At 38.3% G+C, this 18,215-nt stretch overlaps 1 protein-coding gene across 1 annotated transcript in view; it reads left to right on the top strand.

Annotated features, from left to right (window-relative positions):
• Positions 1–18,215, top strand: part of Myo5a (myosin VA) — a 159,709-nt gene that overhangs the window by 49,678 nt on the left and 91,816 nt on the right. Inside the window, exons 4-5 of the mRNA XM_052187803.1 lie at positions 1,776–1,920; positions 8,357–8,513. Coding sequence (XP_052043763.1) covers positions 1,776–1,920; positions 8,357–8,513 — 302 coding nt within the window. The remainder of the gene's footprint in view (positions 1–1,775; positions 1,921–8,356; positions 8,514–18,215) is intronic.

The raw sequence follows: 18,215 nt of genomic DNA, 5'->3' as shown, positions 1-18,215 counted from the left end.
TCTAAGTTATCAGAAAGATTTACCAATATTCACTAGCTGGTTACATGTCTTGCCAAATATAGTCATTTGTGAATATACATAATTTTGCTCAACATTTAAAGAACAGGTACATCTTTGGGACACTCCCTCCCAGTCAGTTCAGATTTAGTCCTGAGGTTGCTAATTCTTTTTATTTTGTAAAACTCTGTTCTATGAAGAATGGATGTCCAAGGACTGGTATTTGGTGCAGGTGCAAGGTTAGTGCTACTTTCTTCACTGACTTAGACACCTCATGGTGTCTGTCTTCTCCTGCAGTGTTAGCTGCCAGCAGCCCAGCTCCTGACTGTTCTCTCAGAAACGAAGCTGGAGCCTGGGCGTATGGCTGCGACCTTCTCCCAGCCCCATCTGTCTTTGTTTTTCTCTCTTCTATTTCGTTCTTACTGATTTCCTCCCACCTCTCTGGCTCCCTTCCCCTTGTGATCTTCTCTCTCTCCTACTAATCATGGCTCTCCTAAGGTCAGATCTGGATGTTCGTTCATTCCCATGTGTGCGTTGGCTTGCTGGCTGAGTCGTGTTTGTCATGTCTTCACTGTTGTCTGTTTAAACACAGACAGACACTTTTCCTCTCAGAAGAACTTACATCTAATGTATCTCTCTTGATAACATTTCTTATTCCGATTATGTAAATATTTTTCTTATCTTTCTTCAATTTATACTTTTAGATTTATTTTTGTGTGTAAGTGTTTTGGATGCATATGTGTGTACATCACATGTGTAGTGTACCAGGTGCCTGTTGATGTCAGAAGAGGGCATTAGAGTTTCAGATGGTTATGAATCACCATGTGATGCTGGGAACCAAACCTTGGTTCTCTGCAAGAGCAGTGCTCTTACCCACTGAGCCATCTTTGCATACCCTCAATTTATTTATTTTGCACATCATACTTTTCTATGGTTCTTTTCTTTTGAGACCAGCGTCTCATGTAGTTCTAACTGTCTTAGAACTCATTATATAGCTGAGAATGACCTTGAACTTCTGATCCTCTACCTGTCTCCACTTTCTTTGACCTTTAATATTCTTCAAAAGCATGTATTTTGTAATGTGGTGCAATGCTTAAGTAGAATCACAATGATTTTAGTATATATCTTGTTTGTTTCTGTTTTCTATATGACTACTAGTGTGATATCTTTCCAAAAGAAAATCCTTCAGATGAATGTCTGATTATTTCACTGGATACATTTTTAGAAATGAACTTTTGAATTTTTTATTTTTATTGGGGTGGGGGGTTGTATGTACATGCCTGTGGGTACTCACAAAGTCTAGGAGATGGTCTAGAAGATTCCTCAGTGTTGTAGTTACAGGCAGTTGTAAGCTGCCCAACATGGGTGCTGGGAACTGAACTCAACATTCTTTGCAAGATCAGCAAATGCTCCTTACCCCTGAGCTGTCTCTTCAACCCTCATTTTTTTTTTTTTTACTAAATATGAAAATATTTTAATTATTTAAAGCATTGTTTCTTTTTTGTCACATGGCAATCAAACCCAGAACTTCACAAATGATTGACGAGTGCTCTACTCCTGTCTAAGTCACATTATTTTAAACAGTCTAGTCAAGATCAGTTAGGACTCTGTACAATAATTTAGAATACCTAAGACTGGTGTATTTTGACCTTTGAGCGGTTGATTAGTTTAATATGAACTAAGTTGAGACAAGGTTCTGTGCTGCCTTACTTTACCAAGCTTAATGTGCCCTTTAGGAGATCATTGATTTCTTTTTCTTTCTCACTGTCCTCCCCCAGGAATAGTCCTAGTAGCTATAAATCCCTATGAGCAGCTGCCTATTTATGGAGAAGACATTATTAACGCCTACAGCGGCCAGAACATGGGTGACATGGATCCTCACATCTTTGCAGTAGCTGAAGAGGCTTACAAGCAGATGGCAAGGTTGGTAGCAACTTGTATTGTCATTTCATATCTCTTGTTAGATAATTTATTCTTTGCTGTGTCATAGATAATTTAAAGAGAATAAGAACTTGAAAATAATTATAAGTATCTTTGACCAATTTGTCTCAGATTGTCTGAACTATTCAATTAAATATTAAAATCTCACATTTATAAATGGATCATATAGTTTAATCTTAAAATTGCCTTTGGAATCTTATCATGCTCCTGTGACTAAGCAAGGACAGGTATTGTGTTTCATAGGTGAGAGAGTCAAAGTTTAGTTGTATAGCAATAAGTGACTTCCCCAATATCACTCAGCACAGTAACAGACAAGCTAAAAACCAGAAACGTAATCTGTATGATAGCAGTTAAAAATATAAGATAGGACATCAGTTATGTGTGTATAACTCTGTAGAGTGTGTCTCATATCACCCACAGAGCCTTAACAGTTTGAGGGCAAAGAATTAAAAATAAAGCACTTTCAAGATAAAATTATGCTCTGAATAATAAATGATAACATGTAATGTGAAAGGGTGAGTGCACTGGGGGAAATTCTAGTTTCTTAAGCATACAAGGAGGAAACTGGCATAATATGATGTGGGAAATCCTCAAGACAGTTTATAAAATAGAAAGGAAACTGATACTATAGAGGCTTTTATTTTCTTTTGCAACTAGTGCACATTTTTGGTCCAAAGTGTAATAAAATTTTATAATTATTTCAAAGAAATTACCCATAGAAGTCATTATACCCTTTTAATAATATTATTACTTGTAATAAGAACCAGAGTTAACTGTTTACTCTCTCCCTACAGGTATTGATTAGCTATTTATTAACAAAATTAATCTTCACAACTTTCTGAGTTTGTGTTGTTATGAACTTTATTGCAGTTAGAAAAACTGAGGCTTAGAGAAGTTCTATAATTTTTCTAAGGTCTCATCAATAGGAAGATCATCTTTCAAAATCAGTTAGTTGAATTCACTATTCACTAAAATATTAGTATATTAAGTATAAATATTAGTATATTATATTCACTAAAATATTAGTATATTAAGTCTAAAATGACAGTGAATTAGCAGTATATATTATGCTATATTATGCCCAATACTACTATAAAACAGTAATGAATATCCAAAGTTTAAAGCTTAATGTTTAGAAAATTCCATCTGTGAATACATTTTCCTCTAAGCTGAACAGTATCGACCAGTACATGATTTTTCTAGTTTCAGAGCGTTGCAGTGCAATACTGGTCCCACTCAGTACAGCCTGAGACCCACTAGTCAGTGAGGGTATCCCAGGAACTGCTAGACTCTAAAATTGATCTCTGAACATTTGTATAATACTTAAAGAATTTTACAATTCTCAGACTATACTTTCTTAGGCTCAAGGGTTCAAAGCAAGAGCCTCTCGTGTGATGAGCACATTCTCACCCTCAGTGCTGTTCCTAAATTTGAAAACATGGTTTCTCCTCACTGTTGTGGCAACCCTCAAATGTCAGGAGATTCAGCTGGTTTCCTGGCACTCTCCTTATCCCACATGACATCCCCGTGAGTCAGTCAGTGTCATTTCTTAACTGAAGGTTGTTTGGTTTGGTTTTCCCCCTTTGCCTAGTTTTCCTTTGTAGATAGCTTGAAATGTGCTTCAGTTAGTTTGAATTTTTATCACATATTAATAAGTCTGCACCCACAAAATCCGCTATAGTCATCAAGCAGAGCACATCTGCTCTGGTTAGGTCAGGAATCTGTGCTTCAGAATCAGCACAGATTCTTACTTTTTATTTTTTCTTACCAAATAAACATGCCAGCTTTCCTAGGTGTGAGTCGTGGTGTTTCCCATCACCACTGTTCTTACAGACCCCCTCATATCTTTAGAGGAGATACAACTTACCATTATTGGCAGAAATCTCATAATCACAATCCAAAAAAACAGGCACTGTTCTGGACACGAAACAGCCAAGTAGACCTACAAACAAAGCCTGGTAAAGAATAAAAGTAAATGAAGCTTGTGCTTACCGCCTATCAATAGGATTATTGATTAAACTGGTAGGTAGTGTTGTTATAGCAATATTAGCTTTCCTGATTTTGGCCATTATAAATTGATAAGAGCAAAGCTCTACTTAACAAATGTTGTGAAGGTTGTGAAAGTTGTGACCTATACTGCTTATAACCTATGTTTATAACCTATACTCAAAATGTTGCAGAAAATATTAGAATAGGAGAAATAGAGCAAGTGGGCAGCTCCTGGATGTGAGTGATGTATATGCAGGAGTTCATTTTACAGTGTGTGGAGCTTCTGCAGGTTTGAAATCCTATTACAGTAGCTTTACGGCTACAAAGCAGAGCAAGCAAGCAAGTTCAGAACTCCGGAGATGAGGCAGGTAGGAGGCTATTCAGTGATTGGAATGAGGAACGGTGATTTAGTTGAAAGTATTAGTGATGATGTTAGTAGGGAATAGATTCTAGATATAGTTTTAAGATGGAACTGGGAAAGCTGAGGCAGGGTAAGAGAGAAACAGGAATTAGGATTTGTTCTGAGAGATAGAAGGTTGGCAGTTTCCTTTCTAGAGATGAAGAAGTTACAGGAAGAGCAGGTTGTATGTACGTGGTGGAGGTTAGAGTTAAAGCTATGGATTTACATCTTGATTTATTGGCTTATTTTATGTGCACGAATATTTTACCTGCATGTATGAATGTGCACCCAGTTGGTGTAGTGCCTGAGGAGGCCAGAAAGAAGCCTAGTGACAAGTGGCTGTACCTGTTAGGCCATCATGATAGCCCAGTTTTAGTTAGAAATGGCTGTGTCCTGTCTCTGTTCTAAACCTGCTCCATAGAGAACAGTGCCCTCGTGGAATACTGCACCCTCTTACATTTAATGGGCCTGTTGACTTCTAGAGGAGAAAAGGCAAATGGAGTTTGGGGTCTATTTTTTGCTTGTATTCCTTTTCTCACATTCTTACTTGTTCTTTCTCATGTTAAATCTATTTTTTTTCATTCTCTGTGTGTGTGTGTGTAGGTATGTGCATGTGTGTGTGTGTGTGTGTGTACAAGCGCGCACAGAGGAAAACATGTGGGAGTCAATTCTCTCTCCATTATCAGAGTCTTAAGTATGGACTTAGTTCTAAGCCAAGTGCTAAGCCATCTCACTGGCTCCCTGATTGTTTTTCTTTACTAAAATCACAGTATTATTTTCAGTAAACTGTCCAAATTTAGTTTTGTTTCCTTATAGCCATGTGGTGTCGTATTATCCTAATTTGATGTATTTCCTGTCCTGTGTGAGTCACAGAGCAGTGTCCCTAAGTTTTACTTACAGCGTTGATTTTTTTTTTTTAAAAAAAGTTAGTATTGTGTAGTTAATCTTGGATTAGTTTAAAAAAAATACTGTGTGTACTAATTGCATCTCTCCAAATAACCATAGAACTTAAAACCCTATATCTCCATGGATTTCACTTTTATCAACTGTAAGATGGGGCAGTTTCACAAGTGGTATACTTTGACCTTACAGTGTTCTGTGAAATATATTTCTTATCTTTATGTTTGATTAGATCAATGCATGGGCCTTTTTCTTCTTCCTAGTGAAGGACAGAGCACGCGTGCTAAGAAGTGACATCGCAAAGTAGGAGGAGTCTATGATAGACCTACCACATTCCTCCAGTTAGGGGCACATGCCATAACAACTCACTGTCTGGGCATACTAGTCACCAACCTTAAGCAAACTAACTCTTCTGTTGTTTTCTGCAAAGAGGAAAAGTGTCTGTCCCTATTCTCCCAGTCGTTAAATTATATTGGCTAATAAGTATAGAAACATTTTGAAAAATATTAGGTAGAATCTGATTCAAGCTCTTCCCTTCATCATTATGAAGCATCATCTCTGCAGTCTCCTTCCAGCCATTTAGGTGTGTCATCTGGTTTTAATACTCCTGACGTTATTTATCACCAGGCCTTTCTCAGACATCCCTTCTTTCATTTAGTTATGTGGTTTTTGAATGAGGTTCATTGGCTAAGTGGAAAATGACTCTTACCAATGGTGAAATCTCTCCTGTTAACAACTGTGACTCAGCTACCGTGTGGTGCCAAGTATCCTATGTATATAACAGGCATTGCTGTAATGCATGCTACCTTATAAGGCTGATTGTGCAGATGCTTTGAGACTTCCAGTCAGTATATCCTAAGTGTCAGGTTTGGTACCGTGTGTATGCCTTGTGTTAATAATTTCAGTACAAATTGGCTCCAAAGGTTTGTGTGCAGATTTGGTAGTGTTATTGAGAGACAAAATAGGTGCACTAACTTCTACAAGTACTTAATCCATTGTTGAGTTCCAAGCTGAATAGGCTTTTAGGCTTGTCCGCTTCCTGCCTGCCATGAGGTGAGCAGCTTTGCTCTCACTGTGTTCCTCACCGGGATCCACTGTGCTCAGAAACAGGAGGCCCAAGTGAGCATAGCTGTAATAGAAACTATCTTTCCTCCCTACATCAGTTACTTGTATCACTGCTGAAACAAGGCACATGACAAAGGCAGCTTAAGGCAGGAAGAGATTAGTTTGGTTCATAGTTTAAGGTATAGACCTGCATGACAGGGGGTCACAGCAGAAGACACTCTAGGAAAGCAGGCACTTTGCATCAGCAGGTCAGGAAACAAGGCAGGTGAATGCTGATGGTCAGCTCATTTTCTTATTTGTTTATTTTACTTTTTCACTTTACATCCTACTCACTGTCTCCTCCTGGTCACCTATCCCACCCCAATCCTTCCCCTGTTTCCCCTTCCCTTCTCCTCTGAGAGGGTGGGACCTTCCCAGGTATCCCCATTCCCTGGCACATCAAGTCTCTGTGAGGCTTAGGTGCATCCTCTCCCACTGAGGCTAGACAAGGGAGCCCAGCTAGAAGAACATATCCCACAGGCAGCAGCTTTTAGAATAGCCCCTGTTCCAATTGTTTGGGACCCACATGAAGACCAAGCTGCACATCTGTTACACATGTGTCAGTAGGCCTAGGTCCAGCCTGGGTATGTTCTTTGGTTGGTAGTTTACTTTCTGAGAGTACCAAGGGTCTAGGTTAGTTACTCTGTTGGTCTTACTGTGGAGTTTCTATTCCTTTAGAGGCCTTAGTCCTTCCTCCTGTTCTTCTGTAAGAGTCCCCAAGGTCCATCCATGGTTTGGCTGTGAGTGTCTGCATCTATCTGAGTCAGCTGCTAGGTGGAGCCTTTCAGAGGGCAGCCATGTCAGACTCCTGTCTGCAAGTATAACAGAGTATCATTAATAGTGCCAGAGAATTGGTGCTTGCTCATGGGATGGGTTTCAAGTTTGGCTAATTATTGGTTGGCTGTTGACCCCATCTCTGCTCCTTCCCCTGTGACTGCATTACTTGCAGACAGAATAAATTTTGGGTTGAAAGTTTTGTGGGTAAATTGGTTTCCCTATAGCTCCACTGGGGTTTCTGCCTGGCTACAGGAGTTGGCCTCTTCAGGTTTCATATCCCCAATGTTGTGAGTCACAGCTGACACTCCCATTGAGTCTTGGGTGCCTTCCTTATCCCAAGTCTGTCTCTTCCTGGAGTTGCCCCCTACCTCCCCATCCCTGATGCAGGTTTCCATTCATTCCCATGGCCATCTAGCTATCCCTCCTGTCCCTCCCTATTCCTGGTCCTAACCATTTTTATTCCCCTCCCCACCCCCCTCTTAGGTTCCTGGGAGATTCCACTAAAAAACTAGATTCCTAGGTTTTTACCTCTCCCTGAAATGTCCCCCAGTTCCAGTTGTCTCTCCCAGCACTCTCTCCCTCCATCCTCCCCCAGCCTGATGCTTTTGTGTGCCTTTAATCCCAGCACTCTGGAGGAAGAGGCTGGTGGATCAGAACAGCTAGGAATACATAGAGAAGCCCTGTCTCAAAAACCAAGAAGGAAGAGGCGAGAGAGGGGAAGAGAAGAAAGAGGAGGAGTGGGAAGATGAAGAAGATGGGGAGGAGGAAGAGGAGGAGAAAAGTTTCAATTGTGGGATGACAATTCTTAAATGAAATTAGCCAACATCAAACAGTAGCTTATGGGAAATGCTGCTTCACAGATCATTAACAGATGGACAATTTGAAATATTTCAAATTATTTTATAAAATTTTAATTAAGCACATTTCCCCTAAATTCTTTTGCTATGGAGCTAAAGAATATTCCCCTTTTCTTCTGTAGTAGCTGACAACAGTATTATTAAATACTAATGCAGATGAATAAAACACTATGTTTGAGATGCATACCCAGAAACTTCAGAATGCCAGTAATGCGGAGTTGTCCTTATTTACACGCTTCTCTCTAAGTTAATGGTATGTCCTTTTTTTCTGTCCTGTTTATAAGTAGTTGTTCTGCTTTGCTTCCACACTCTGCCTCATCAGGGAAAAAGGCGCAAAAGTGATCATGTCCAGAAGTGGACACACTGGCAGTCACTTTGACTTGTTTTACAGGGATGAACGAAATCAGTCCATCATTGTAAGTGGAGAGTCAGGCGCGGGGAAGACTGTCTCGGCTAAGTATGCCATGCGGTACTTTGCAACTGTAAGTGGTTCTGCCAGTGAGGCCAATGTGGAGGAAAAGGTCTTGGCCTCCAACCCCATCATGGAGGTAAGACAGAACATTTTCAACCTTTTAAAAATAGTCTCTAATTAAGAAACAGGCCTACCACTTAATTGATAAAATACCTGTCAGATAGTCTAGGGTTTCCAGCCACTAAAGTTAAGGAAATACTTTTCTGCATCTTATTACGAGATCTAGGAAAACTGAAAACTCTGTAAGGTTGGTATTTCAAGAAAACCCATCTGCTTTATGCCATTATTCTCCCTTTTAACTCTGAGAGAATTCTGCCTATAATACCAGGCAGCACTTCTTCATATTGACTGTTCCTGTGTAGGGGTGAAGTTACTCATTTCCTCCCAGTCCCCAGTTCCTGTTTATACTCCTTCCAAAACAGGATTGCTCTTACTCAAGCATGAATGAGTTCGATTACTCTTACCCACAGTACATTTTCTATGCTTAGTTCAACCTCTTTAGCTACAAATTTTAATTTTTTCCAAAGTCCAAGTTATATACATAAACCCTAATCATGAGCATTTTTACTTTTAAAAAATAAATATATTATACAGCAAAATATAGTAAAGAAATTCAAAATTATAAATTCTCAAGAAAGGAAATACTATGAAAAGATAAGGTACCTTCAAAAGTCAAATACATATGAGTGTGATGACTCATGCTTGTTATCCTAGCAATGTAGATGCTTAAGGCAGGAAGATCACCATGAGCTTACGTAGGCCTGGGCAGCAGAGTGAGACCGTCTCAGAAAACTAAACCAAGCCAAAGCCAAGTACATAAACAAAGTAGAATTGCCCATGCCAAAGACAAGGAGGGGGATTGGATGTATGACAATTTGATGCCTGACAGTTTCTAGATAGAAGGGTATTATTTGTTAATAATGGTACTTCAGGAAAGTCACAGTTTCATAAGAAAATGAGAAAAATAGATTTCATTAAATAGAAATCAGAACATGCAGAAACAAACCTTTCTTGTTAAAAATTCAAATGGGCATGATTTTATCCCTGTCTTTTTCCTTTGCCAAGTTTTCTGTATTACCCAAACACAGATGGAGCTAAAATTGACCTGATGCACCTTGGTACAAGTGGCTTTTGCAGTAATCTGCCCAGAGGTAATTGTGCCTGGTTTGCAGTGCTGTGTGTGATATCTCTAAAACAATACTGTGACGTATGTCTACATGGCTACCCTTTAGAGCCGCAGATCTTCCATTCCTGCATGACCTAGACAAGATACTCTGAGGAAACAGAGAGGATTCCAAACTAGGTATACTGCAGGAAGAAGGAGAAAGAGGTTTCTGATATAGCATGGGCAGGAAGGAGCAGATGACTATGACAAAGGAAAGTAGTAAAATCTAAAATTAAGATTTTGCAAGGGATTAGCTCTGTCTATAGTAGTGAATGTTACTGATGGTAATATTGAAGCCATATATTTTTTGGGGCCAGTTTTTTTTTAAAGGTTTATTTATTTATTATATGTAAGTATACTGTAGTTGTCTTCAGACACACCAGAAGAGGGTGTCAGATCTCATTACAGATGGTTGTGAGCCACCATGTGGTTGCTGGGATTTGAACTCAGGACCTTCAGAAGAGGAGTCAGTGCTCATAACCGCTGAGCCATCTCTCCAGCCCTTGGGGCCAGTTTTTAATCTGAGTTCACAAACAGCCAAGCTAAGTTTAGACTTTTATTCATTTTTTCCCCATGACAGAGCCCTAATGCATTCTAGTTCCTAATATTAGAATATTCTGAAATCTTGATTGCCATAGCTTTAAGAAATTTCATGTCTTCTAGGCTAGATCATACAAAACTAAAATTTGAGTTTGTCATGGGAATAAGTCCCAGTGACCCTTCTAGAATATGTCAGGATGGCCCCTTTTTAAAAATATATATATATATTAAAGACAGGTTTATTGGAAAGCTGCACTCAGGCAAGTTCATTGGCCCCAAGTACCAAGGCCAGGGGTGTCACCATTGGAAAAAGGATCGGGTGGGAGAGGGAGAGAGAAAAAGAGAGAAAGGGGCTCACCTGCAGAGAGAGAAGAGAAAAAGATGGGGAACTATTTTACTTTCTTCCTCTTACAAAAAGCTGCATTGTTTTGTTGTCTGCAGTACAAATTTGAGTTTTGTTAGTAGGAATGACATTTAAAATTTAAAACAGGCACAGCTACACTTTTTAATGAAAAGCAGTTGAGAGGAATTTACCGTGTTTGTTGAGATGAACAAAAATGGATCAAGGTGCTCTTTGTGTACTACTGTTTATTTACATTTAGATCAAGAAGATTTTCATTGAGAGAGGAATGTTGGGGGATGTAGTTCAATGGTAAAGGACTTGATTACAAGTTCCTGGGTTCAGTTTCCAATACACAAAAAGTAAAGAATTTTCAGAGCTGGAGAGAGAACTCAGCAATTAGGAGTACTTGCTGCTCTTGCCAATGCTATTGACTGTGATCACAGCATTTGGAGACTGAGGCAGGAGCAATAAGAGCGGTTGGTGCCCTTGCAGAGGACCTGGGTTTGGGTCCCAGCACTGACATGGTAGTTTTTAAGCACCACTAACTCCAGTTTCAAGGATTATAACACAATCTTCTGTTCTCTGGTTCCACACAGCATGTGTTGCATGTATGCACAAAATAAAAATCAATGGTTTTTTTAAATAGAGAATTTTTTTAGCAACTGCAAACAGACTGTTTCAATTTAAAGGATTGAAATCAATTATGGGAGGCAGAAGTAGGGGTGCACACCTGTAACCCCAGCATTTAGGTTGTAGAGGTGAGACAATCAGGAGTTCAAGTTGATTCTTGGCAACATGAGGCCAACCTGAACTACATAAGACCTTGTCTCAAAGATAAACAGACAGACAGACAGTCAGTTTGGGGGGTTAATATCTATAATTTCAGCTCTTTGGAGCCTAAGGCAAAAACATCACCATGAGTTGGAGGTCAGTCAGGGCTACACAGTGAGTTACAAACTAGCTAGGGCTACACAGTAACCTCCTGTCTCAAATTAAAATTATAAACATATGTATACCAAACAGAGGCACCCAATTTCATAAAAGAAACACTGTTCGATATAAACCACAGAGTATAAAAACACACTGTTACTAGTGAGTGATTTCTACTCTCACCAATATACAGGTCATCACAAACAAAGAAAAACTAAACAGAAACTCTTGAGTTAAACCAACATTATAAATCAAATGGACCTAACAAATATCTACTGAAAATTCCAAATGAACAGTTTATCTGACCTTAATGGAATAAATCTGGATATCAACAGCAATCGAAACTACACAAAGTGTACAAACTCATGGAAACTAAGCACCATAATTAATGATAATTGGTTCAAGGTAGAAATCAAGAAGAAAACTTTACAAATTGCTGGGATTGAATGAAGATGAAAACACAACATGCCACAATCTGTGAAATACAATAAAGGAAAAGATTACATCATTTAGTGCCTGTATCAATAACATGAGAGATCTCAAGTTCATAATTTAAGAATATTCTTGGAAACCTTGAAAAACCAAGAACAACCAACTCCCAAGAAAGCAGATGAGAAGAGACAATCAAACTCAGGGCTGAAATGAATGAAATAGAATGAAGAAAAACAACACACAAAAAAAAAAATCAAGTAAATGATGAGTTCTTCCTTGAAAAAGAATAAAAAGATTGAGAGATCCTTATCCAAGTAAAAGAGAGTATAAAAACAAATTAATAAAATTAGAAATAAAAGGGAGACATTATAACAAATATTGAAGAAACTCTGAGAATCATAAGACAGCCTTAAAATTTGTTAACATTTCACAAAACTGGAAAATTTTAAAAGAAATTAATTTCTAGATTGTAAAGTCTACAAAAGCTAAATCAAGATGAAATTAATAATTTAAATAGAACCAGCACCATTTGTTGAAGAGACTATCTTTTTTCCACTGGATGTTTTCCACTCCTTTATCAAAGATCAAGTGACCATAATTCTGTGGGTTCATTTCCAGATCTTCAATTCTATTCCATTGATCTACTTGCCTGTCACTGATGCTGTGATCACAGCATTTGGAGACTGAGGCAGGAGCAATAAGAGCGGTTGGTGCCCTTGCAGAGGACCTGGGTTTGGGTCCCAGCACTGACATGGTAGTTTTTAAGCACCACTAACTCCAGTTTCAAGGATTATAACACAATCTTCTGTTCTCTGGTTCCACACAGCATGTGTTGCATGTATGCACAAAATAAAAATCAATGGTTTTTTTAAATAGAGAATTTTTTTAGCAACTGCAAACAGACTGTTTCAATTTAAAGGATTGAAATCAATTATGGGAGGCAGAAGTAGGGGTGCACACCTGTAACCCCAGCATTTAGGTTGTAGAGGTGAGACAATCAGGAGTTCAAGTTGATTCTTGGCAACATGAGGCCAACCTGAACTACATAAGACCTTGTCTCAAAGATAAACAGACAGACAGACAGTCAGTTTGGGGGGTTAATATCTATAATTTCAGCTCTTTGGAGCCTAAGGCAAAAACATCACCATGAGTTGGAGGTCAGTCAGGGCTACACAGTGAGTTACAAACTAGCTAGGGCTACACAGTAACCTCCTGTCTCAAATTAAAATTATAAACATATGTATACCAAACAGAGGCACCCAATTTCATAAAAGAAACACTGTTCGATATAAACCACAGAGTATAAAAACACACTGTTACTAGTGAGTGATTTCTACTCTCACCAATATACAGGTCATCACAAACAAAGAAAAACTAAACAGAAACTCTTGAGTTAAACCAACATTATAAATCAAATGGACCTAACAAATATCTACTGAAAATTCCAAATGAACAGTTTATCTGACCTTAATGGAATAAATCTGGATATCAACAGCAATCGAAACTACACAAAGTGTACAAACTCATGGAAACTAAGCACCATAATTAATGATAATTGGTTCAAGGTAGAAATCAAGAAGAAAACTTTACAAATTGCTGGGATTGAATGAAGATGAAAACACAACATGCCACAATCTGTGAAATACAATAAAGGAAAAGATTACATCATTTAGTGCCTGTATCAATAACATGAGAGATCTCAAGTTCATAATTTAAGAATATTCTTGGAAACCTTGAAAAACCAAGAACAACCAACTCCCAAGAAAGCAGATGAGAAGAGACAATCAAACTCAGGGCTGAAATGAATGAAATAGAATGAAGAAAAACAACACACAAAAAAAAAATCAAGTAAATGATGAGTTCTTCCTTGAAAAAGAATAAAAAGATTGAGAGATCCTTATCCAAGTAAAAGAGAGTATAAAAACAAATTAATAAAATTAGAAATAAAAGGGAGACATTATAACAAATATTGAAGAAACTCTGAGAATCATAAGACAGCCTTAAAATTTGTTAACATTTCACAAAACTGGAAAATTTTAAAAGAAATTAATTTCTAGATTGTAAAGTCTACAAAAGCTAAATCAAGATGAAATTAATAATTTAAATAGAACCAGCACCATTTGTTGAAGAGACTATCTTTTTTCCACTGGATGTTTTCCACTCCTTTATCAAAGATCAAGTGACCATAATTCTGTGGGTTCATTTCCAGATCTTCAATTCTATTCCATTGATCTACTTGCCTGTCACTGTACCAATACCATGCACAATTGCTCTGTAGTACTGCTTGAGGTCAGGTATACTGATTCCCACAGAAGTTCTTTTACTGTTGAGAACAGTTTTAGCTATCCTGGGTTTTTTGTTATTCCAGATGAATTTGAGAATTGTTCTTTCTAAGTCTATGAAGAATTGAGTTGGGATTTTGATGGGGATTGCATTGAATCTGTAGATTGCTTTTGACAAGATGGCCATTTTTATTATATTAATCCTGCCAATCCAAGAGTAAGGAAGATTTTTCTATCTTCTGGTCTTTTTCAATTTCTTTCTTCAAAGACTTGAAGTTCCTGTCACAGATCTTTCACTTGTTTGGTTAGTCACACCAAGATACTTTATATTGTTTGTGGCTATTGTGAAAGGTGTCATTTCCTTAATTTCTTTCTCAGCCTGTTTATCCTTTGAGTATAGGAAGGCTACTGGTTTACTTGAGTTAATTTTATAACCAGCCACCTTGTTGAAGTTGTTTATCAGCTGTAGGAGTTCTCTGGTGGAGTTTTTTGGGTCACTTAAGTATACTATCTTATCATCTGCAAATAGTGATAGTTTGACTACTTCCTTTCCAATTTGCATCCCTTTGACCTCCTTGTGTTGTCTGATTGCTCTAGCTAGAACTTCAAGTACCATATTGAATAAATATGGAGAGAGAGAGCAGCCTTGGCCTTGTCTAGTCCCTGATTTTAGTGGGATTGCTTCAAGTTTCTCTCCAGGTAACCTTGTGTCTACTTTTCGATAGAATGCATCTTTTCCACTGAAAATTCTGTATTTATTATCAATCTTACCTTAAAACATCAAGGAACTATATGTAAAAGCAAGGTTTCTGTATGTCAAGAAGGGTGAGCTAACTCACAACTGAACAGAGCATAAAGACGAAATGACTGTGCCGTGCTCAGCCCTCAGTGGGACATCTGTATTTACACTCCTCCCCCTAGTGCTCAGGAGCATCACACAGGAGGGGTCAGAAAGATCCTACGAGCCAGAGAATGAGAAAGACTGCCCTAACAGTGTCTTCTGGACATCTCAGGGTGCTGTACTCACCGAACTGGCAACAGATGGGATTGCCTGAGGGAGACCAATACAAGTTCAAGCCAATCAAATCTCAACAAGAATGGTGGAGAAAGTCATGATGGCCCACCACTGGTTGAAGAGCTCCTGGTAGCTGGCAGCTTCTGAGCTATGAAGACTCAGTTTCCTTGCGGGGTGTGTCTCCTGGGAGATTGCCCATGCTTCAGTAGGTGACATTACACCCAAAAACATACAGCCATCATGGATTGGATTCAGTCTGCTTAAAAAAGGACGTTTTAGATTCTCTTTTGAAATGTGACTGCTTTTTAAAAATACAGCAATCATACCCAATATAATTATAGTCACTAAACAGTTCATAAAATTACCACCTGTTGAACAGTTACTCTAAAATGCCCAATGGAAATCAATCCACTTTTATTAATACAACAAGTACTTTACAACTTTCCAGCTGTTACCCATGATAGTTTATTCCAAAAAGCTATAATTTGAAGAGGAGATAAGTCTGGAGCAATATAAAAGAATTAAAATTTTCCCATGTCTAGTCACAAGTTTCCTGGTGTTCTCTGTGACCAGTAGTTGATTATTTTCTGAGGCATTGCAGTACTTCCAATGTCTAGGATGTAAAATGGCTAAAAGGAAACAGACCTGAGGAAGTAGAGTGCCATATCCACACACTCTGGAAACAGGAGCTCCTAGGTTTAAAAAGCATTCTTCCTGGACTGTGGAGCTGATCTTGGATGTGAAGCACCCATCAAAAGAACCATGTGGCTAATCAGCAGGCATTCTGATTTGTTCTTCAAATATTTTAATTTTTTATTTTACATGTATGGGTCTACTATACATATATGTGTATATACCATGTTCATGCATTGCCTTTAAAGGCCAGAAGACAGCATCTGTTCCTTTGGAACTAGAGTTATAGATAGTTGTGAGCTACCATGTAGGTATTAGAAATTGAATCCAGGTCCTTTGCAAGAGTAGTCTGCAGCAGATGGATCTTTTTTTTTTAATTTGATATATTTTTAATTTACATTTCCTGGCTCCCCACTCCCCGAAAGTTCCATAAGCCCTCTTCCATCCCCCTGTTCCCCCATCCATCCCTTCCCACATCCCTCTTCTGGTATTGCCTTGCATTGAGCCTTTCCAGAACCAGGGTTCCAAAGGACCCTGCTATACCACTCCTGGGCATATACCCAGAGGATTTCTGAGCATGTAATAAGCAGATGGATCTTATACAGTACTATGGGAACCTGTTACACTACCACCCTATAAAATACTACTTAGGCTCAAAATGTACTTGAATTTTTTTTTGTTTATTCTCTATTTATGACAACAGAAGTGTCTCATTTTGGAACGGGCTTCTGGGTATAATTACCTCATCCCTGAGCAATTGGCAAAACAGACTTCAAGACTCTGAGAATGAGAGAATCCTGTGGGCCTGATGGTGAGCCCCACAGTTGGAAAGATACCAGAGCAATAGTGACACGTGGCAGCTCCAGTCTGATCAAAGGCACAGAAAGTATAATCTGCAAATTGAATTTCAGCAATGGCAGCAGCACAAGTGATCAATTCCAGTTTCAAACCCTAGTTCACACAGTAGGCTCTTAAGACAGTTTCCACATTTGTCTTATAAATGTACATTGAAGAACTCCACTAAAGACAACATCTTCACCAACTATTATTGCAGTAGGATCTTTGGCCAATCAGTTATCCAACGCTCTTGTCATTGAATAAAAGGTTTATTTTCTGAGTTTGCTTATACAGCAAGGTCTTTGGGTATTGAAACACCAAACACACACACACACACACAAGTTTATAATTTCTAAGTGTCTGTCTAATTAAATTATCCTAAGCTTTGTTAAATCACTGTATTTTTCTATAAAGATAGTATTCAACCAGTTCCTTTTCTAAAATGCTTTAAAAGTAATAATCTAAATTCAAATAGTATCTTCATAGCTAACACAAATTATGGCTCTATATTTCTTTTAAAATACTAACTCATTTTCTTTGATGAGAGGATCAAGTATGCTGACTCCGGTGGCTAGCAAGGGTCCTATTGTTTTTAACCCTGAAATTTGTTCTCTTAACATTCTATACCATTTTCACATCTCTCTGTTTGCTTATACTAATCCTAAAAGACTTTGTACAAGGACAAACATTCATCTTATGGAATAAAGTTATTCAGTGTTTAATATATGCATTATATGAGTGCTTGCTCTTTTGTTTGTTTGTTTGTTTGTTTGTTTGTTTTTTCAAGACAGGGTTTCTCTGTGTAGCCCTGGCTGTCCTGGAATTCACTCTGTAGACCAGGCTGGCCTCAAACTCAGAAATCCACCTGCCTCTGCCTACCAAGTGCTGGGATTAAAGGCGTGCACCACCACTGCCCGGCTGAATGCTTGCTCTTCTAACTACACTGTTTTTGATTTAAAAGAGCTACAGAAGCGTGTCACTAAGTTAAAATGTAGACACATGCCATCAAAAATTTATTATGAACAGTATTTAATAGAAAGTTATATTCTCAGTATGTGGTTCTGAAGATATTTACAAGTTAGATAAAACCATTAAAATCAATGTAGATGTTACTCATCATTTGGAAGAGTGCCTTCCTAACATGAACAAAGTCTTGTGCACATGTCTGTAATCCTAGCACTGTACATGTAGGGGCAGGAGGATCAGGAGTTCAAGGTCATCTTCAGCTATATAGCAAGTTCAGGGTGAACCTGGACTACATGAGATCCTGTCTTAAAGCAAGCAAACAAACAAACCCAAAACAACAACTACAAAAACCAATTAGGTTCTGAAGGGTACCACAGATAAAGTGCTTGCTCTGTAAGCATGCAAACAAGACTTTAGGTCTTAAACACCTCCATTAAAAGCTGGGTTTAGCCAGGCAGTAGTGGCACATGCTTTTAATCCCAGCACTTGGGAGATAGAGGTAGCAGGGTTGGAGGCCAGCCTGGTCTCCATAATAAGTTCTAGGATAGCCATATACCTTGTCTCAAAACAAAACAAAACAAAACAAAACATAAAAACATAAACAAAAAAAAATTGGCTTTGGTGGCCTGCCTAAA

Source organism: Apodemus sylvaticus, chromosome 7, assembly GCF_947179515.1.
Source record: "Apodemus sylvaticus chromosome 7, mApoSyl1.1, whole genome shotgun sequence".
Classification (NCBI taxonomy): domain Eukaryota; kingdom Metazoa; phylum Chordata; class Mammalia; order Rodentia; family Muridae; genus Apodemus; species Apodemus sylvaticus.
The sequence above is the reverse complement of the archived record's forward strand: the minus strand, read 5'-3'. Positions and strand labels throughout refer to the sequence as shown.